Source organism: Gymnoscopelus microlampas (genome assembly GCF_963454915.1).
Source record: "Gymnoscopelus microlampas genome assembly, chromosome: 19".
NCBI classification, from domain to species: Eukaryota; Metazoa; Chordata; class Actinopteri; order Myctophiformes; family Myctophidae; genus Gymnoscopelus; species Gymnoscopelus microlampas.
In genome coordinates this window covers 21,599,411-21,622,172 of record NC_139956.1, presented here as the reverse complement: position 1 = coordinate 21,622,172, position 22,762 = coordinate 21,599,411, and the positions used below count along the sequence as shown (strand labels likewise).

Below are 22,762 nucleotides of genomic sequence, written 5' to 3'. Positions count from 1 at the left end.
AATTAAATTAGTTGTATTTTATATTATTATCATTACAAATAATGTTTTGTAGCACGTAGCTACACAATCACAAGAGTATTGGCTGGTAAAGTGGTAGTAAATTAACTTAAAGGGACACTATCATGCTGTTGGAATGCATTTCAGTTGATTGTTGATGTTATCATAGTTATCATAGTTAGTCTACAGAGATATTTATGATAATATTATCCATATTGGCGTACAATTTTGACAGTTTCAGCCCTCCTCTGTGTTTCTACAATGACTATGATGCATTTTGTGCACAATCATGGACCTGGCATGCAAATAAGGCAACAGCACATCTACTGTACATCTTTTTCCACCACCTGACTCACATTTTCTGAAGTCAAGATCGCTATTTTGCCATAAGCACAGTGAACAAGGCCAATGTCACAGCCACTGAGGGAGGGTAGAAGTTAAACAAAACATATATTACAGTAATATTCACATCACCCGGGTAAACTTTTCAGCACAACTTTGGTGGCATTTCGCAGAGACATAAAATACTTTTAATGTCTGGTAATGGAACATTAGCCGCATAACTATAACTAATGATAATTGTGATAGTGTCCTTTTAAGAAAATATACCACTGTGTTCTATTCATGTATGTATAAGAGATGAGCTTTAAGTTCTGGTAAACTTTGGTCCTATCATGGCCTTATCACGTTTGCAAACATACGCCTTCATTAAACATCGTATGAGAGTGACTTTGATTTCACTCTCTTTTTAGACATGAAAGCATGGTTTCATTGCTGTCATCGTGCCCAGCTGTTGCCAGTGTACCAGGGTTTCCATCCACCCAAATACTCACTGCAGAGCAGAAGCTAGAGGAATATCATACAGACAGAAGTGTACTTTGGGAGAAGCAACTGAAGGCGATCACAACACTCAGTATGGACACATCAGAAGAAGGAGAGGGGGAGAGAATGAGAGGAGTGGTTAATATGATTCAATCTTGCCCCAATGTGGCCACCATCCTGGGCTTTCCTTCTAGAAAGACTAAAGCAGATGGCATAAAGACAGAGAAGGAACCAACCATGGTAGACCTGTCATCAACCTGCCCAAGAATATCAGGTATACTGGGATTCCCTTCCCTTGAAAACCGTATAGATGATTGCTCAGTTGACAATGCCGTCATATGGGAGAAGACATCTAAGGCTATACTAACTATTGAATCTTCTCCTCATTTGGATAAACTACTAGTAGATACAGAGCTAACCAAACATATGGTGGCTATGAAGCCAGCCTGCCCCACAGTGGCAAGCATCCCAGGTTTCCCATCTTCAAAGAGACCTGAAATTGAGCAGACACCATGCACTCAACAAACTGGTCCTAGTGTGATGAGTATTATTGAGCCTTCAAGACAGCCCATTGAAGAAGAAAAAGATTGTCTCACAGAGGAGCCACAGCAGTGGGCGAAAGAAACAAAGGAGAATGTGAAAGAAATGGTTCAATTTGTAGCAACTTGTCCAAAAGAAACCCCAACCCCTGGGTTCACCTCTGTGCCACAACCCAGCGTAGTTGATCATGGACCAAACATGGTAGATCTTCTGCCCTCATGTCCAAGAGTATCCAAAATACCAGGTTTGCCATCTACTGAGAGAACTAATACATTTTGGACTTCTGATCATGAACCCTTTTTGGAGACTAAAAAGATGACAAAACCTGTTTTTACAGACATATCGCAACAAAAGAGAAGTGAAATGAAACAAATGGTAGCTTTAGTACCATCTTGTCCAAAAGACTCTTGCATTCCTGGTTTCCCTTCAGTTCCACAGCCAAGTTCAATACCTTACAGGCCACAGATGGTAAGCCTCTTACCTACTTGTCCAAAAGTCTCCTGTGTCTTAGGTTTACCATCATTATTGGAGGTTAGTAGCACAAACTGGACAATAGATCACAAGCCTTTATTGAAATATCTGACCCGAAATAGGACAGTCAAGATTGAAGATATATCAGATAAAGATGGAATGAAAGGAATATTAGCTCTTGTCCCATCATGTCCAAGAGAAGCTCAAATTACAGGATTCCCCTCTGTGCCTCAACCTAAAGTTGTCTATTATGGCCCAAGCATAGTCAACCTTCTTCCATCTTGCCCTGCTGTCTCTAGTGTGGTTGGTTTTGCTTCCACTCAAAAACCTGATTGCAAAGACTGGAACACTGATCATCAGCCATTGTGGGAGATGCCAGTCAAGAAGAGGAATGTATTGTTATCCGACAACTTTGAAATAGGAAAAGAAATAATAGGAATGGTCACACTTGTTCCTAGTTGTCCCAAAGAATCCAGGATACCTGGCTTCCCATCTGTGCCACAACCCAGAGAGATTTATTTCTGGACAATGCCAAGTATGGTGAGTCTGTCAAATATATGCCCGAAAGTTTCAAGAATACCAGGATTCCCATCAACTCTTGATGTGAAGAGCAAAGAGTGGACGATGACAAAAAAGCCATTATGGGAAAGGAAAACTAAAGTGAAGGAAGTCTCATTGACTGACACATCTGAAAAAGATAAGAGAGCATTGCAATTAATGGTCTCCTTGGTACCATCCTGTCCAAAACAGACACGGACCCCAGGATTTCCATCAGTTCCAAACCCAACAACTGTGTATTATGGACCAAATATGGTCGACCTCCTCCCATTGTGCCCACGAGTCTCCAGTATACCAGGTTTCCCATCATCTCTCGATATGATGGGGAAAGAGTGGACAGTGAGCAAAGAGCCATTATGGGAAAGGAAAACTAAAGTGAATGAAATCTCATTAACGGACACACCTGAAAAAGTTAAGAGGGAAATGGAGGTAATGTTCTCCCTGGTACCATCCTGTCCAAAAGAGGCACGGAACCCAGGATTTCCATCAGTTCCAAACCCAACAACTGTGTATTATGGACCAAATATGGTCAACCTCCTCCCATTGTGCCCACGAGTCTCCAGTATACCAGGTTTCCCATCATCTCTCGATATGATGGGGAAAGAGTGGACAGTGAGCAAAGAGCCATTATGGGAAAGGAAAACTAAAGTGAATGAAATCTCATTAACTGACACATCTGAAAAAGTTAAGAGGGAAATGGAGCTAATGTTCTCCCTGGTACCATCCTGTCCAAAAGAGGCACGGAACCCAGGATTTCCATCAGTTCCAAACCCAACAACTGTGTATTATGGACCAAATATGGTCAACATCCTCCCATTGTGCCCACAAGTCTCCAGTATACCAGGTATCCCAACTATAGAGGGAGATACAAAAGTAGTCTGGATTGCTCAAAGGGGTTCTTTGGTGAAGAGGCCACTGAAGAAAGAAGAAGTTAAATTTGACCGGCCATGTGTTGTCAATAAGAACACAAAGAATATGGCTTATTTGGTTCCTTCATGTCCAAAAGTGGCTAGTATTCCTGGTTTCCCATCTCTTCCAAATCCTAAAGTTATGTATTATGCCCTAAACATAGTTAACCTGCTCCCTTTGTGCCCAGAGGTTTCCAAAATACCTGGATTTCCTTCAATTGAAGGGGGCAAGGGAGTTGGGTGGGTGGTTGAACAGGATTCATTACTAAAACGACGAATGAAGCATCAAGTGATGATTGATAGTCCACCGATGGAAGTGGACAATGCTAAGAACATGTTTTCCATGACACCGTCTTGCCCCACAGCAGCAACAATTCCAGGCTTCCCCTCTGCTCGTAGATGCAACATGTTGAGTCTTGTACCAGTGTGTCCCAAACTGTCCAGTTTCCCTGGATGTGTATCTACTGAAGGAGGCACAACACTACAGTGGCTGGTTGATCCTAAGCCTTTATGGGATACGCTTCAAAAGAGGACTGTTTTTGCAATAGACGATCCAAGACAAGACAGAGAAATAATAAAAGCAATGTTGACCATGTTACCATCTTGCCCAGAAGCATCCAGGATTCCTGGGTTCCCCTCAGCACCGCGACCCAAATCAACCATGAATCCTAGTATGATGAGTCTTGTGCCTTATTGCCCCAAAGCTTCAAGTCTCAGAGGTTTCCCATCCATGACTGAAGTCTCAAGCATAGGCTGGTTGATTGAACCAAAGCCTCTATGGGTAAAGCCTCAGAAGAAAGAATTAGAGATGATCATGCCACTTTCTGGTCTTGACCGTCCATATAGTTACAATGTGAAAAGTATGGCTGCATCACTGACATCTTGTCCAAAAGAGGCTCGCATGTCTGGGTTCCCCTCTGCTCCAGTTCAAAACAGAAAACCAAACATGGTTAGCTTATGTGCTTCTGCACCATATGTTTCAAGTGTTCCCGGATTTCCATCAGCAAGGATGCTTAGTTGTACAGTTGTAGAGGCACAGGATTGGAAAACACTCGCCAAGCCACTCTTTGAGAAGCCAAAAAATGAGAAGAAAGTTGTTCTTGAAAATAGTTCAGCAGAAAATAATTATGAGATTAAACAAATGGTGGCAATGGCTCCAACATGTCCACATTTGAGCCGAATTCCTGGCTTCCCTACGATCCCACAACTAAACCCAGTACAAGAACAAACAACAGCTGCTTCAATGCTGTTTTCTATTGAAGAATCTAAATCACAAGACAGCCACAGACTAATACAGCCATGTCCCAAAGAAGCAAGCATTCTTGAAATCTCCCCTGTACCTGTTAGCAGTCCAGCTACAGCAACAGTATCTGGTGAGAGAGACGTATTGTGTAGTGTTCAGTATCCATATTTAAGTGGTACCATGCTTTATTGTACAAACTGTATTTTAATATCTTTATTTTTGTAACAGAAGAGAAATTGAAAAGGGATGTAGGACAAAGAGTAGAGGTTGCAGTAAATAGTGGGTAAGTGTATGAACCCAGTGCTTTCTGCATGGATTGCTATGTAAAGAAATGTGGTATAATTCTAACATGGCTTGCAGTGGCTAATAAACAGCGCTGGTAACCTATTCGTAGTGCACGTTAGGTTTCTTTGAAGCCTGTTGCTGGGAAGCTCCTTTATCTGATGTGTTTCGCATGAATTATTAGGGCCGAAGCCCTATTGAAATTGTAAAGATTATGTGTACTTGCAGTCCTAAATATTTTGTCTCTGGTCTTCAGCAGCCTACAAATAGAGAGGCTAGCAGCAGAGGAAGTCCAAACTGTGGAGAAGCCTCTGGATGTACCAGAGACGGAGGTAGTTTTAGGTTGGGAAGTACTGGAGGCAGAGGGAACACTGACAGAGAAGGCAGTGTCCTCTTTGTCTGAAGAGCCCTCAGGATTAGTACAGGCTCTTGTGGGCGCTTTCCACAGAGGGTAAGTGGTGGATGGTGTGAAACCACTGCATTGCATGTTATATTTTGTGGAAGAATTTAGTGATAAAAAAGGAAATAGTGTGTTACAGCAAGTAGTCCTAAAACACAAAGTGTGCTGGATTCATCTAAATATTTGCAAGCCATAATTCTCTGTCAGCAAGTCCTAACCTTTGGAAATCAATATAGACAGGTTTCTTTTTGACACACGTTACCGGGTGTGCGCGCATGTAGGAGGCAACGCTTTGACTGAAACATGCTCATGATTAGACTAATCAGCTGTATGTGATTAGAGTCAGCCAGAGCAGCAAGCTGCAGTTCATGGTCACGTGACCTCCAGTACGAGTCTCAGACTAGAAAGATGCACTCCAGATATGCTGTAAACTAAAGATAATACATTTCACGTTTTTTGCATGGAATCACCTACTGTACCTTAAATTAATTTAATCTTAAAAAATCTATGGTTTACTAATCTTGGCGTGTATTGAAACCGTTGTTTGAATTTGGCCAGCAGTTATAATCACTGACTGTAGTATCTCCTTCTCATAGTTATGAAACTGTAGCATCCATGTTGGGTCCTACTGCCTCTACACCAGCTGAAGATTTTCCCACATTTCTCTCCTCCTCTGTGGATCCTGAAGATATTGTGATCCCATCAGTATCTTCTGTAGCTTCCCAAGATGACACTGCTCTCGTTCAAACAATAGCACCTGTAGATGAGCCCCAGTTTGATGGTTCAGTTCAAACTAAATACACAATTGAAGTGCTAAAAAGTGCAGAGCCCTACATGTTTAACCTAGCAGATGAACGGTCATCATCACCATCACCAACAGACAGTGAGGATGGGTTTGTAGGAGTTGCGGGACCAAATATTATGAGGAAATGGCCACCGTTGACAGAAGCCGATATCACTGAAATCTCTAAGGAAGCGCTTGGGAGAGCTGAAGAAGAGAGGACCTCGATTGATTCATGGCAATTGGAGGAGAGAACATCCACGGAGAAAGATTCAGTACAGACATCAGGGTCTGCTGAAGGTTTGTTAGCAGGGGAGCAGGCTGAGACAGGACAGGATGAGATCAGAACAGTGATAACTTCCATGCTCCTGGACAAAGGGTGAGTGGCAAGGGACCGCATCCCATCCCAAACGTTTTTGGTTGCACGGTGTGTAATCGTAAATATGCTGGATTTGCAGTCATAACAGTGTCTTTCGTTCTGCTTATCAATGCTTGCTTCAGAGTAAATTGAATGGAGACATTTGTGGCACAATTGCAATAAACAGCTTTATCAGTCTGTCCTTTATGTTTTGCTGTGATAGTGTTGTGTCAAAATGCATGTTTTAAATGTGAGAGAATGTTGAAAACTATGGACTTTGGCGTGATATTATTGGTGGCACAATTGGATGGCTTTCTTGAAGTCTTATAGAATTTGAGACCATGGGTGATGACCTGGTTGATTTCATTTCTTGTTCTAAGTATGTAATTACCAGTATGAAGAAAAGCAAATTCTGAATCATGTCCTTTTTATCCTTAAGACAACAACATACAAGCTCAGGAGAAATTTCTGCTACTGCCATACAGTCTGTCTCAGATAAGTTTGTGGTGGATGATAAATCACAAAAGGAAGAGACCCTCCTAGATCAACCTTCATATGATGAAAACATTACTCCAGTTGAACCACAAACAGAAGTACATCCCCCTCAGCGAGGCAGAACCATCACACGAGAACTTCCTCCAGAACCTAAACAGAAAGAGGGTGATAGAGATAAGGACAATGCTCCAGTAGTTCCATTACGACCATTGAGGAGGAAAGATAGTTTAACGCCGGACCGCAAATACAAACCCGACTTTGTGTCTGTCCAGAGGCAAACAGAAGTTGTTCCTCCCCAGCGTACAAAGAAAAGAGACCGCAGCCTTCCCTCTGAAAGTCTACAGAAGATTGACTGCAAAGATGCAACTGCTAAGATTATTCCTGCACAGGCATCCCCTGGCCTCGTTCCTCCACGCAGAATAAAGAGACGAGACAGTAGCCTGCCACCCGAGGGTCCTAATAAAGCTCATACCCCAGACAGTGTAGGAGAGCAGGATTCCTCACAGCCTATAAGTAAACAAGATAATAGTCTAACACCTGAACACATACAAAGAGCTGAACATATAAAAGAAGCTGAAAACACATCTGTGCAGGTAGCCAAAGATCTTGTCGCTCCTCCTCGTGTGAAAAGAAGAGATAGTAGTCTGCCACCTGGAGCTCCACAGGTAACAGAGAATGTATCCCTGCCAATGTCTGAACTGCCCCACAAACCTCTTAGAAGAAAGGACACTACGAAGACTTCTGTTCCAACAACTGATAACCAACAGGATTTGGATGCCCTGGTTGCATCTGCTCCTTTAACCACTGAACCCCCACAGCCCTTTAAGAGGAGATCCACCATTTCTGCTGCTGCTGAGACTTTACAAACCAGTGAGGACCCCAGCCAGACAGTAACTGTATCGATCCCTCTACGGCCTGTAAGAAGAAAAGAAAGTTTCAACAAAGAACATGGTCAGACAACGGATGTCACTGAGAGCAAACCTCCACAGATGGCTGCAGAACTGGTATCCCAAGATAAAAGTGAAAAGCCTGACAACATATCTGTCCAGGCACCTTCTGAGATAATTCCACCACTGAAAATAAAGGGAACGGACAGTGTCCCCTCAAAGCCAGAATCTGAACTAGAGTCAGTACATGATTTTGGTATTGGACAGACCGCCCCTCTATCAATCATCAGAAAAATAGCACCACCAAGACACAGCAAGAAAATCCTTACAGTCAAACCTGACACAAAGGTTGATGATGAGACAGTTACAGTAGATGAATTGAATGCGGCAAACAGGGAGTGTGCTGCTCTAGCCCAGACAGAAAACATACTGAGTGATGTTGTTGAGAAGGTTAGAGAGGAGCCAAAGCAGTCACAGATTTTAGAGGAAACATCTGTTCAACATATGGAAATCACATCTTCCCTGAAGGCAGACGAATCAACACCGGAAATACAGAAAGAGGACCAACCGGCGTCTTTGCCAATCCCAATGCCTCGTGCAAAGAAACGCCTCAGTGGCTCCTTCCCAGATGACTTTGCACCCACGGAGGAAACCTCTCCTGTCCAATCAGATATTATTACACCCGACTGTGACCCCTGTAGAGAAGAAGCTCCACCAGTCAGTCAGAGAGGACGTTCACCTGTTGCCTCAACAGACACGTTACCAGTGGCACCCCAGCGCAAACCAAGGAGTAGCAGTCTTCCCCCTGTACCTCCCCTAGATCAAGCATCTACATCAGGTGAAGCTGTAGTGCCTTTACGTAGAAGAAAAAGCAGACTTAACATTGAGGGCAAAGATAAAGCTGAGGACAGTTCAGATCTGATGCTTGGACTCTCAAACTTGCCCGTTCCAAAGCCAAGGGTAAAGAAACGCTTAAGTGGCTCATTCCCGGACGACTTTACACCACCTAGTTCCCCATCTCCAACAGCTGATGTCTCAGACCATGAATCAGGGCAACAGGGTGAACAAACAAGCATGCCTGTCCCAATGCCTCGCCCTAAGAAACGTCTCAGTGCCACCTTCCCAGACAGTACCCCTCCTGCAGGCGCTCAGATACCTACAGAAATCGAATCCTCAGAGGTCGAGTCAGCGTTGACTTCGGAGGTTACACCTCCTGACAGCCAAGATGCAAAAAAAGGCTCAGTATCGCTGGAATCAAGTATGATCTCCGAAGGAGAATTTGTTACAGTTGCAGGAGCAGATGATATTGCATTAGAGATAGAACAAGTATTGGCTGAAACAGACTTTTGTCAGCCAGACACTACAGAAGTTACTGTCGATGTGAAGGCACTGGAAGAGGAAGAAGGCTGGACTTTTACAGACAAATCTGTTGGTACAGAAGACATTGTGCAAGCTGCAGCAGCAATGCCTGACCACACTAACACGGAAATAGAGTCTGAGACAGCTCCCACCGTCACAACTCAGGATGACTGGTTGGATTTAGTGGGTGATAAAGACGCTGAACCCATGGAGCCGAGCTTGAGTAAAAGAACAGGGGTTGAAGAGGTGGACTTTGACTTTGTGTCAGTAGATGTAGCTGCTGGTGGCTTAGAGGAAGAGAGGTAAGTGTACTTGGTGGTACACAAGTTTCAAACTATGATAGGTCTGTGATTTTGCATTATTTCCATTCATGGACCTCCACCAGAATTAGAAATTTCCATGAAATGTCTAATTTATTTCTATTAACTAATTAAAACTGGTAACGCAGCTGTGTCATTTTAGATTTTAGCTTTGGCTATTCAAAAATAGCAGGTGTCAAAGCTCGCAGTGTGTCACTTTGTGCCACGCTGCGAGCTTGCTATTTGAATAGCCAAAGCTAAAATCTAAAATGACACAGATTTATAATTTAAAAAAATGGAATCATTTTTCCTACCTCAAGTCTTAATGGGTTAACAATGTCATTGAACTAGTTCCACTTGCAGAATTGTTTGAAAGAACACATTCACAAATGTTTTGTGAACTCACTTTGTGGTGTGTTCCCTTTCCAGGCAAAAGGGTGCAGCAGAGGACTCCTCTGGTCGGCCTGTCCCAGTGCCTCGTGGAAAGAAGCGCTTGAGTGGTTCTTACCCAGATGACAGCCAATCACAAGCAGCTGGTGTCTGTTCAGCCAGTGAGCCAACAACGCCTCAAAAAAGACCTGCGGATGATAGTGCTGCCTCCCCAGAGGTATGTCAACAGTAGTCTGCGTTCAGTTCATGAGGCACCAAATCACTCAACTCTGAGTCATTTGATAGTTTGGATGTGGTTTATTTGTCTAAAAACAATGACCGCTTTTTCAATTGTGTCTTGTTGTGTCAGAGTGTGTTGGCCAGTCCAGGTCTGGTGACCTCCAGCCAGTCTCTACTGGAGTGGTGCCAAGAAGTGACAAAGAGCCACAAGGGTCTCCGGATCACCAACTTTGGCACTTCCTGGAGGAATGGCCTAGCCTTCTGTGCCATCCTACATCACTTTTGCCCAGAGAAGATGTATGACAAATATTCAATTTTATTTTTTTATTTAGCTTACATACAAAATACCATGTTGTCAAACTGTGTACGTTGCCTATTACTGCATGTAGGTTTATTATATGTATATCTTCTTTCTCCTATGCACAGTGACTATGAGTCGCTGGACCCTTATGATATCAAACGCAACAACAAAAAGGTGATTGCCCTCATAATTTTATCATCATAATATTACCAACATTATAATGACAATAATTTGTTGCTGTGATTCTCAAACCTTTTAAGACCACCCGTTTTATATGATTTTCATCTCTGAGAAACCAATCTACGCTGTAAACCCTTACGGGTCCATTTGGTTCCAATTGTGCACTCTCTGAGTTACAAACCCGTAAGGGTCCATTTGGTTCCTAACTATCAATAATTTAGCTGGGGACCGTCGGGGGTCCCCAGACCCTATTTTGAGAACCAGCAAGTTATTGTAAAACCATAAAACAGTAACAACAATAATGTCTGGTAATCTAGTCAAACATCTGTTTTTTCTGTTCCCGACAGGCCTTTGATGGGTTTGCTGAACTGGGTATCTCTAGGCTGATGGGGCCCTCTGACATGGTCATGGAAACCGTGCCCGACCGCCTCATCGTCATGACCTACCTCAACCAGATCCGCACTCACGTCATGGGCCAGGAGCTGAGTGTGCTGCAGATAGAGAAGGACAGCAGCGAGTCCAGCTACGCCGTGGCAGCGTCCCGGGAGAACCGAGAGGACACCGACCCCGGGGCCGCCGTTCGCTACTGCGCTCAGAGGCTACAGGAGCAGGGCATCATCACTCTGGAGACCAACGGAAGCTCAGTGGCAGGGGAGACCGGGACCGATAAGGACACGAAAACAATCGGGGACATGGTCCCACCTCCCAGAACCAAACGCTCGCAAGGTGACACGGCAGGTGGCGCTCAAACGCCCGTAGCGCCACCTAGGACTCACTTCCTGTCCAAGACTGGTTTCTCGCATGTGAAAGATGCTGATCTGGTCAAAAAGCGGAGGTCACAGCGCAGGAGTGTGGATGAAGGAGACCCATCAGGGGTAAGAGGCCTACTTTTCTTTTCCACACAAGGTTTTCTCCATGTATGTAAATGATTACATATATTGTGTCTCTACAGGCTACTGCCGGGCTAGAAGAAAACACTGCTGCCCGGAGGAAATCAGAAACAGGTTAGCTGTTCATAACAATGCAATGTTTTTTCTTTTTTGTCTTTTCTGTCTTTTTCCTTATGAGAGATAGCATTAGCTAGCAATCTGAGCACAGACACTATAGTTTTTACCTCGAGCTTTTTCTTTGTGAAAAACATTTTATTTTGTCCAATCTGTATGTATGTTAATACTAACTTTGCTAACCCTGCTCTTCTAATGAGGCATTTTGATCCTGTGTCCTGGTTTTACACGACTGTCTGACAAGTGGTACTGCCTGCAGGTCAAGTTTCAATTTCTCGGGCTCTCAAGCAGGCAGAGTCTATTACAGTAGCTTAGTGGTACCAATATCAGCACTTGTGCAAGAGACAGAGTACAGCTTTAACTTTCGCTTTTGTTTGTCCCAATGTGCAAACACAGTGGTCACATGTACACATCGTCCACTGCATTTACTCGTCAACCACTGGTTTGCTGCTGTCATTACAGAAGTGTGCACCACATTTATGGATATTGTGGATTAATTGGATTTCTGTGTTTGTCATGCAGAGGGCAGAGAGGCCGAAACAAGCGCTGAGAGGAAGCCAGAGGAAGAAAGCCAGGTCCGTTCAAGTTTCCATAACCACATAAGGGATTTACACTTAGTTGCATGACACCTGTATGGATTAAAGTTCAGTGCATGGATCTGATTTCAGTCATTTGGATTCCATAGAAGTCATGTCTTCTATGGAAGCATGGTGTACAGCGAAAATAGCCTATCTACAAGCTCTCAATGCGACGCATTGAGAGCTTGTAGATAGGCTATTTTCGGTTATTATCTTAAGATTAGAAGTGGTCAAATTAGCAATATGTTCAGAAGCATCTCAAGGTTAAAGCCTCAACCCTTCATCTGGTTGGCAGTATGTACATAGAACAGCAGAAATAATATTACTACAACATCATTAAATGCCATACAAACGTTTTTCAGACATGAGATTTTTTTTGCTTTAATCCATGCACCTGGCGTGCACCTAAATAATGTGTGTTTGTTTGTTTGTGTGTGTCTAGGACCCCAACCAGTATGTGCTCAGTGAGATGGAGGCTCTGGAAGCAGAACAGAAGCACGTTGACAACAGAGCTGACGTGGTGGAGAGGAAGCTCAGGAGTCTGATGGAGACAGGTATAGAGAGAGTCTGATGGAGAAAGGTATAGAGAGAGTCTGATGGAGACAGGTATAGAGAGAGTCTGATGGAGACAGATATGGAGAGAGGGATGCTGAAATGAGAGACAGTGTTACATTAAGACCTGAGGCCGATTCTGCGAATGCCTTCTAAACAAGTGGTTCTCAAACTTTTTCATGCAAAGGACCCCCAAATTGATATACAGTATATACATATGGCCACGGACCCCCATCAGAGAAGATTTGTAAAACAAATATATATATATATCTTTCAAGATTTTTTGAAAAATGTTCAAAAATAGCAGATGTACAATCATAAGAGTTTTCTGAAAAGCTTTCCCGGTTTTAATGGGTTAATTCTGAGAGTGTCACAATTATCCCCACTAGCGGCAGGGCTCCAAGAGTGGCAATGTCGGTCAGTTGCTCGGTCTGTCCATCTGTCCCTCCGTCCAACGCAAGGGTCCCAAACATACCTTGACAGTATGGGACTCTAAGGATGCCGGTTCCAGTCAGTTGAAACCCCTTACTGTAGGTCCGGTTGGCACAAGCAGCATGGCCTCTAGACTCTTAGCTTTATTACACTCTCAGAGATCAAAATAGAACAGAATAGAAACTTTACTGTCAACACATGTACAACATGTTCAACATATGCTTTAGGGTTCACTGTTGTCGAATTGAGAATAGAAGATGAAATAAATTACACCCTAACACCACAGGGACGTCATGTGCAGAACTGCTAAATAATTCAGTACTGTAATAATTACAAATGGGATAGCACACACGCACAGGAGACTCCGATAAGTAGAGCAAGACCAAACCAATGATGTAAAATTCCATACGTGCAGTTGGAGTAAATGGGTTTCCTTAGCCAATATAATGTACTATGCTCTAAACCTCATATCTACGCAATAATACACTTGAGGCTGTGGTATATCATGAATCATGATCATATAAATCTATGGCCGCTTAGGCACTGTGTTTGACGTCATACCAGAAACAACTGCAGCTGTGGTATAATGCTGTATATCACAGCCTCAAGTATACAGTATTACTGTATTTATTTTATTGCATGATATTCGGCAATTAGCAACCAGATCCACCCACAATTTTAACTACAGATGCAGTGTTGCTAACCTAGTGTAGCAGTGGTTTATCGTGAGTATACAACCAAGAAGTTGAATGCGTTCAAGACAAAAGCGTTGTGAACTAATGCTAAAACTGTTGATGTGTAGCGTTAGATATGCACATTATGCACACATTATGATTGAAAAGGGTACACGACTGTGCTTGTTGCAGGAAGTGACAAGGTGGAGGAGGAGAAGCTCATTCAGGAGTGGTTCAACTTGGTCAACAAGAAGAACGCTCTCATCAGGAGACAGGACCACCTGCAGTTACTGTAAGACACTGACAGAACAACACAGTCCTGGGATGATGTGGCTTGAGCATTCAGTGTTTTTTTTTATATGAAAAAAATGTACACAAGAAAAAACACCTTGTATGCATAATACACACACATATAATTTCAAGCAATACTAAGACAAAAATGTTTTAAATGTAACCTATCCTATTAAGAGGTGCCTCTGTCTGACTAAAACAGGTGGTAAGTTTATTTAAACATTTCATAGATAAAGAAAATTGTAAGTGCTTTACATAAGGCATAAAAAGACATTTAAAGACATAAAAGGCATTTAAAAGCATAATAGAAGGAATCAGAGAAATAATAAGGCATAACAAAATAAAGGTCAGGATGCAATTACGGAGTATTGTGTAAGAGCACTCTATACTCAGATAACACATGGGACTTGCGGGAAGTAGGGCCACACAGACAGACACGCACGCACGCACGCACGCACACACACACACACACACACACACACACACACACACACACACACACACACACACACACACACACACACACACACACACACACACAAAGCACAAAGCACAAGTCAACCCTGTGCATTATGCATTACACGCCCATGCATATGCATAAGCCCACACATAAAAACACACCACACGGTATAAATGATTTAATTAATGTGTTCTGACTGACAGACTGGAGGAACAGGACTTGGAGAGGAAATTTGAGCTGCTCAACAAGGAACTGAGAGACATGATGGCTGTTGAAGGTAAGACTTAATTACCAAACAGAAATATAGAGTCTGCACACTATTATTATTACCACCAAAGGTGACATTTCAAGCATCTAGCTGTTACTCAGACTTGAGTCCCACACACAATAGTAAAAATGGTAAATGGTGCATTACAGTATATAGTGCCTTTATGCACTAAGCACTTGCTTATGCACTAAGCACTTTACATTCACGGCAGGGAAAACCGTGCAAGGCACCAACCTGTTCATCGGGAGCAATTAGGGGTTAAGTGCCTTGCTCAAGGACACTTTGACAGTAACCCAGGGCGAGCCGAGGATCGAACCGGGAGCCGCTTTACCTCCTGAGCCACTGCCGCCCAAATGCTCACAATGTGCTCCAGTGAACTGTGGAGAATTACCAGAAGAATATCAAACCCAAACCACCTGGCACATTAGACACATCCAGATATACCTCCCAAGGCTATCAAATACCATAACATTGTGGTCTTAGGCTCATGAAGCTGTGCGTTAACCCACTACAAAATACATGTAATTTGACCAAACAATTGATACTTCCATCGTTTTATTAATAGTGTATATGACTTCAACTCAGTGGTATTTTTGTTATTGTTTGTTTCAGTGTTTATGTGTCTCCAATATCACTGATGGTTTTAGGAAGTAGCTGTAATTCGGATGATGAAAGTGATAATGAAACATCCTAGAAAAGAACTTCTCTATTTTCAGGGGATTTTACATTCAGCAGAGAAGTCACTGGGTAAAGGACAAAACCACATAAACAAGAAGCACGCACATCCACTCTAAAGTGCCAGGTGCAGGACAGAGGTCAAACTAGAAGAATGTGCTCAGGTCTCCTCCAGGCCAGGTAGCAGAAGTCAATCTTAGCTAATCAGGATGAAATATAAAAAAATATATATATATATATATATATATATATATATTAAAAAAGAATGTGTATTGCAATCGGCCTCTTGGTGACGCTATAATGGGCCACTGTGAAAAGGGTGGCATTTCTTCCTCGGCCTAATGGGAATGTGCGTACAAAATGTCACAGCTATTGGATGCTGCGTTCATGATGAGGCATTTTGCTCAAAACGGACTACTACCCAATCAGGGTGGAATATGAAAATTCGGACAGATCCGTCTTGATCACATGACTAAAGAGATAATGTGTATCGATTTGCGTGATGTTTGTACAAAATCTGCAGGTGTAATAATACACACTATATAACAGTCCGATGTGAAATATTTGGGCTGAGGTTCTGCTCGGGCCTCCAGGGAGTGTGTGTGCACAGATTCACGTCGATTGGGCCAACTTTGCCGGAGATTAGCTGTACACACATACACGGACGGACGGACAGACAGGGACGAAAACATAGTCTCAGCCACGCCTTCGGCCTGACGGATACAACTATAAAAGAAAACATCTCCAGTGTGCAGAGTCTGCACACTGGAGTATACTCCAACAGTTTTACAATTTATTTTTCTTCCACCATCGTACACAAAAAAATACATTCTAAAACTTTTGGAGCATGGTCCAGTGTGCGGACTCTATTTTTCTGGACAAAATATAGATCATATGTTGTATTTACTGGTCAACCAATAAATTAGATAAATTGTGTTAGTTTTCAGCACTAGCCTCGATATCCAGGCTTTTATTGTTTAGTTTTGCTAAAAAATAAAAGCCTGGACCAGCGCGTCGGTGTACCCGGTATAGGAAGTGTTTCATTTCCCCAACCAACCAGAGTGCAGTGGGCGTCGCTCGTAATGTTGTGTTGACGGGGCGGGGGCTGACGGACATTCTCTCCGCACTGATTTTAAACCCGCCCCTCTAAAACACGAAAGCAGGAAGGCTAGTGCAGCCTATTTCAGCACCAGACTACCTTCACAAACGTCATTATTACAACTGTTTGATATAGTTTTTTCATTGTTTTCCACTTTTTCTTTATTTTTCCTCTATTATCTCTGTTTCTGTCATCCAGAGTGGCAGAAGACCCAGGCCCATAAGCACAGAGAGCAGCTGCTCCTTCAGGAGTTGGTGTCTCTGGTCAACCAAAGAGACGAGCTGGTCCACAACATGGATGCTAAGGAACGAGGGTGAGACGGATTTCATTTGTGTAAAAATAAAAACACACACACACACACACACACACACACACACACACACACACACACACACACACACACACACACAAACATATATATATATAGAATACTTTATTGGCAACAGTTAAATCACCAATTAAAATCACCAAAATGGATTAATCACAAAAAGCCAAAGCTTGTTTCCAATGTGGTCCATTATAAAACAAACAACGCCCAACAGACTATACAAACACAATAATAAATGCTAATATAGACTATTAAAAACAGTACACATAGGACAAGCGACTTGGCGCAATGAAGGAGTGATCCATCTGTATCCGAGGGGCAGTCCAGCCAGTGGATACATTTATCCAAGTCCAATTAATTGAAGCCTTGGTTTAAGATCAAGCCTTGGTTTAAGATCAATTTTAAACTGAACAATCCTGAAACGAAGCAGCTGGCAACTCCATGTGTACTGATTACTGAAGGAGACATGAGGTTGTCTACAACCTCCAACCAGTAGGGGTCAGCAGTGACACGGACTACATGGGCGAATAGGGAATTTGCATAATGACTAAATTAGGAGAAAAAGGGGAAACAAAAGGAACACATTTCATGGATGTTTTTACCTGCGCAGGGCCTTGGAGGAGGATGAACGTTTGGAGAGAGGTCTGGAGCAGAGGAGGAGGAAGTACTCCAAACAACAGAAGGACTGTGTGGTGCAGTGAACCTGGGGGACAGAGGGTTGGACTCGTCAGAGAGACGCTCAGAAGTCAAGTCAAGTCAGTTGTATTCATATAGCGCCAAACCACAGCAAAAGTTGTCTCATGACACTTTACATGTAGAGCAGGGCAATAACATACTCTTACAATTCATCCATGAGCAAGCGCTTGGTGATGGCAGCAAGGGAAGAAACCTTGAGCAGAAACTGGCTCTACGTTGGCGGCCATCTGCCTTGACTGGTTGAATTGAAAGAGAGAGAGAGAGGGGAAAGAGGGAGAGAGACACACAGAGATGCATAGCGAAAACAGTAAATAACAATTACAAATGTAATAGTCCACAATCCATGGAAGCCTGTGACACAAGAAAGCACAAAAGCTCCAGGGAAGAAGTCAAGTTAATAACATGCATGGATGGGATATGAATGCGTACTACAGATGGAGAGGGAGGGGTTAAGAAAGGAGCTTGTGAGTCATGGGAAATCCCCTGGCAGTCTTAAGCCCGATCTATAGTTAGTTGTACGATGGTGTTGTTGTGTGCCGAACATAGTCAATCTAAAAGCACCTACATACAACGAATTGTGGGCTTGTAGATTGGCTATGTCCAGCGCATGACAGCATCATAAGATGTAGCATAAATTAGGCATTAACCTATAGAAGCATATCTAATTCAAAATATAGCATAGGACAGTAAATTGTGCTTCTCTCTTATGGTCTCTCTCATGTGCCCCCTAAATTGGACAATACTACATATTGTGTCATTGAATGGGCCTCCGCCACAAAGGAAGGTTGACCTGCTCGGTCAAAACTCCAGCGAGCACTCCTTGTTTTGTTTGTGGTTTGAGTGTGGATTCCTTGCAGATCTTTTTTTTTAGGTTATGTTACAGACACTTTGTTTTGAATGTAAAGTGTGCTGGTTGTAAATGTGTGCTTGTTGGTTAGATGTTTTGATATAGATACAAGTTACTGAAAAGTTACTGAATTTATCACCATAATTGCCTTACTGTAAGATATATTGCGGTATAAATAGTCATGCAGTTGATCTCACAGCCAAGTACCTGCATGTATCTGCCATTTACAGTACAGTGTATGTAGAGGGGTGACCTCAGAAAGCCATTTTGGACAGTCTTTTGAAGTGCGTGGTTTAAATTGTGTGGGACGTGTATGTTGACCGAGATAACAAAGGATGAGGTTTGAAAACTGATGCAAAAAAATGGGAAGTGATATTGTTGACAAAGAAATTGTACATGTTACGCAAAAGAAAAGTTATTCTAAGTTATTGAATTAATTTAAGGTTTTATGTTACTTTATTTATTCAGAATGCATCATCCAGAGAACCTTCCACTCACTTGCTTTTTATTTCTTTGGGGGGTTTTAGCCAGAGCTCAAAAGAAAACAATTAATAAGAACCATTTTTTATTAACAGTATTTTGCATCTTCCACTTTAGAGAATATATTTTCACAGGGTGTAATTTTCAATCCTTAAGGAAGCAAACAAGTTATGAAGAACACAGGTAACAATATTAATGTAAGCGCAGCGCCAATAATTATAACCACAGTCTCTTTTACTTTTAACATAGACTCCCACTGCTATGAAACTGTTTTAACACATATCTAGATGTTACATGAACAATATGTTCTGTGACTTGTGTCAACAGAAATTATTTTGACCCTTGGGAAAGGTTCTTATTGAAGTGATGTTTAAAGGATACAATAAAATGTTTAACTATCCAATGCCAAACACCTCATAATCAGTATTTCAACCCTTCTTATGGGAAAAGATTATGTTTCTGAAATGTAAGAGGTAGACTGAACAGTTTGTGCCTACAAACATCCACACTTGTGATTTATTTCAGAAGTCGGTCACTGAATAATGAATCATTTGAAGTTTTGTATGGTCCTGTTAATAACTGAACTCGGTATCATCGCTGTCAGGTCGAAACCTTGTTTGTTCAAAACTGTTACTTTCCAGGACATGGGAAACAGAACCTGTGTTCCAATGGATGTAGTCATTAGTTACAAGTTCATGTTAATACATTTCATTAGTTAAATATTTATCAAACCCACAGACAGACTTAATCACTTCATTCAACCTGTCATACCTATTTTGGGCATGTCATTATTGATGAACATTTTCAAACATTTTCAAAACTGTTCAAAAATAGAAAAAATAGCCTGTCTCTTTGCGTGGTGCTGCCATAAGACAGTATAAAATAGGGCATTCATTTATGAAAAAAAAACATAAAGAGATTAATTTTGGAGATACACGTTTTCTGCCTAACAGCGATGATTTATTTCCTGCTTTGTCAGTAAACAAAAGCAAATTGTGTACCAGAGAACGTCAGCTCTGCTCTCTGATAGGTTTCTGTGTTTTAGTTTGCAGTTATTTTCCAGCCTGTGACCCCGTCATCACGATGCCATACTGTTGCTTGTGGCAACATTCACCTCTGCCTGTGTGATTTGAAAAGATTACAGGTTGTGTTTTTGTAACTGATTGCTGTTTTGGAAAGGTTTTGATTGTTGTTTTAATGTTATATTTGCACTATTTGTAAAGATTGGAAAATACAAAGCTATTTTAGATGTCTTTAAACTGATTGTCTGATTGCTTCTTCATGTTAATCAGCCATTACATTTTATTCTACGATTACTATAGTTTATTTATTTTTATTTATTTTTTGCTTTATTCAGATAGTAGATAGTAGAGCGATCAAAGAGAAAGCATGCAGGACATGACGGGAGTCGGATTTGAACTCGGATCCTTGCGACTCACAAGGGGCATGTGGTCCATACACTAATGCCTGATTTATACTTGGATGCGCATCTTGTTGCACACTGAAAATAGCTGATCTACAAGCTAACAACACGTGCTGTGAAGCATTGTGAGCTTGTATATCTGCTATTTCCAGTGCACAACACCGTCACTGGCACACAACTAAATCAGCCTTAATTGGCAACCCAGTTTGTTACATTTGTGATTTGAATCTTTCTATATGAATCTAACATCCAGAGATAATCCACAGTATACACAGAGGTAAGTACACTTAAATCATCTCTCTTGCTCCTTTTCACATCCACTTCTTCACCCATCTTACTACATTTCACCTCCTGTCCTACCTATACTAAAAGGCAAGATAATCACCTCCCTTCAACTTTTCAAATTTATTGCAGTTTTGGATTTTTCATTCATTCGTTTTTTTTTTTTTTTTTAACTTTTTGTTTTCAATTTCAGTTGCGTTTTAATTCGTTTTAGTGTTGTTTTTTGTTACGTTTACATTGAGTTCACAAGTTCACACATCACAATACAGCCTCACAATACAGAAGTAGGTTGAGAAACAAGTGTGAAGCAAGCTACTTCCATCTTTCTGGCGGAATCAGGTTAGTATTTGCCAGGGGTGAGATTCAAAAAGGTCAAGGGGTGTTAAAAAACGTCAACAAAACATTGGGCAAAGCAATAAAATTGGAAGATAGATTTCATATCCACCCAAAATACTAGGCTAATGTATTAAATATTAAGTTGTTTATTTTTTTACATCATTTTCTTTTCGTTTTTTTGGGGGTTAACGAATGTTTTTTTCACATGTAGAGAAATATAGAATGAGCTTTTCTAATTTAGTAGAGAATGAATTTAGAATCAACAAAAACAGTATGAAAGAAAATAACAATATTTTAGAGTTCATTCTACATAAAGATCCATTTTTGTTCCAATTACTCAGTTACCCAAACAGGCCTTTATACAGTATATCACATGGTATTCTGAGGGGCCATAATAATAATCATTGCACCCTTCTAGAAGAATGTTGTTTAGATTGGCTGCTGGATCATGTTGTGATCTGTGTTCCTTCCTGTTAGAAAGAAAAAGATTGTATCGCCAAATTCTGCTCAAGCCAATCCAAGTTGACTGCAAAAAAAAAACATGGACACGGAATGGCAATGCCACTATTACAGCCAATTCAAATCCACCATCTTGGAATTTCCGGCCCCGAATAGCAACCAGAAAGAAATGCTGTTGGATGGAAGGGCAGCGAGGGTGGGTAATTTACAAAAGTGCATATCATTATTTATTTGTATATTTATTTGTTCAACAACAAGGTAATTGAAGGTGCTTTACAGAAAACATCAAGCAAAGGAAGCACAATTATGAAATGACATTAGGATACAATAACACAAAATTAGTTAAAATAACAAAAGAAAACTTTAAACTAGCGGCTGAAAGCATAAAGTATACTACAGGTCAGTATATGCGCCCCCCCCCCCCCCTCACCCCCCACCCTTCCTGTCACTCTGATCACTGTCTCTGTCAAAATAAACCAGAAGTGCCACAAAAAATATATAAATAGTTCGGTCATTTCAACATGCTGGGAAAAAAAGTTGCTGATTAGTGTCTTTAAAATCCCATGGCACGAAATGGTTGGCAAGCTCACAAAAAGTTTCTCTCAAATGACAACCAGGTAAACTTTTTAACACGTGATACTGCTTAGCCTCTACATGAAAAAACACATTGATCAATATCGTTCCCACAGCCAAAAATGGCACTGTGCAGCAAACAACATGGTGTAATTCTGTCATTCTTTTTTTGTTGGTGCATACTTGTCTTCCCCACCCAAAAGAATTTCTAAGAAAAGAAGAAATAGATGTGTCTGTCTGCATTTCTTTTACAGGGTGGAAAGAAGAAGTGAGAAAGATTGCACAACTCTGAGTCTGATGCTCAGTAGGCTAAGACGTCAGACATTGACATTGAGTCTGAAAATGGTTTGGCCCCCCATCCCAATCTTCATCGTTCAACCAGCTCTCTGTTGACGCTTGACAATTTTGGACAGACAAACCAAGCGACTGATGGAGTAGCTTTTACTCGCTGTTTCGATTCAGCTAAGCTATCTCCCTTACCACTGAACTATCTGTGATTTGTCTGTGATTCATTTATAACCACTTGTAACTACTTGTAACAACTTGTTGCAACTAGTTGCGAATCATTGGTGTGTACTGTGCTTTAAAGTGAAACACTTTGGATAGTTTTTTAGACGTGAGAGTTTGATTTACAAAATAATTTGCTGGGCAATATAGTATCACCCATTAAGGGCCACCTGTTGGCTACCACTGCGCTACTGTATATACAATTTACCAGAGTCCCCCAGGGCTCTATACTAGGCCCCTTCCTTTTTTCCCCATCTACACCAAATCTCTGGTGTAGAGGGAATAGCGTCCCTATTCTGTTTGAGAAA

The 22,762-nt window shown here is 41.6% G+C and overlaps 1 protein-coding gene across 12 annotated transcripts in view; it reads left to right on the top strand.

Moving 5' to 3' along the window:
• The window catches only part of ehbp1l1a (EH domain binding protein 1-like 1a), a 49,296-nt gene extending 29,067 nt beyond the window's left edge, over positions 1-20,229 (top strand). For 2 of the 12 annotated variants that reach the window (XM_084042538.1, XM_084042531.1), the window contains 16 exons: positions 750-4,669; positions 4,768-4,822; positions 5,078-5,272; positions 5,818-6,381; positions 6,800-9,403; positions 9,830-10,007; positions 10,140-10,306; positions 10,436-10,484; positions 10,838-11,365; positions 11,443-11,494; positions 12,017-12,069; positions 12,515-12,626; positions 13,923-14,022; positions 14,685-14,758; positions 16,722-16,836; positions 17,462-20,229. In XM_084042538.1, the coding sequence (XP_083898664.1) occupies positions 750-4,669; positions 4,768-4,822; positions 5,078-5,272; positions 5,818-6,381; positions 6,800-9,403; positions 9,830-10,007; positions 10,140-10,306; positions 10,436-10,484; positions 10,838-11,365; positions 11,443-11,494; positions 12,017-12,069; positions 12,515-12,626; positions 13,923-14,022; positions 14,685-14,758; positions 16,722-16,836; positions 17,462-17,552 (8,857 nt within the window). In that variant the 3' untranslated portion in view covers positions 17,553-20,229. The remainder of the gene's footprint in view (positions 1-749; positions 4,670-4,767; positions 4,823-5,077; positions 5,273-5,817; positions 6,382-6,799; positions 9,404-9,829; positions 10,008-10,139; positions 10,307-10,435; positions 10,485-10,837; positions 11,366-11,442; positions 11,495-12,016; positions 12,070-12,514; positions 12,627-13,922; positions 14,023-14,684; positions 14,759-16,721; positions 16,837-17,461) is intronic. The other 10 variants (XM_084042540.1, XM_084042539.1, XM_084042532.1 and 7 more) reach the window with 8 other exon arrangements.
• The last annotated feature ends 2,533 nt before the right edge of the window (positions 20,230-22,762 follow it).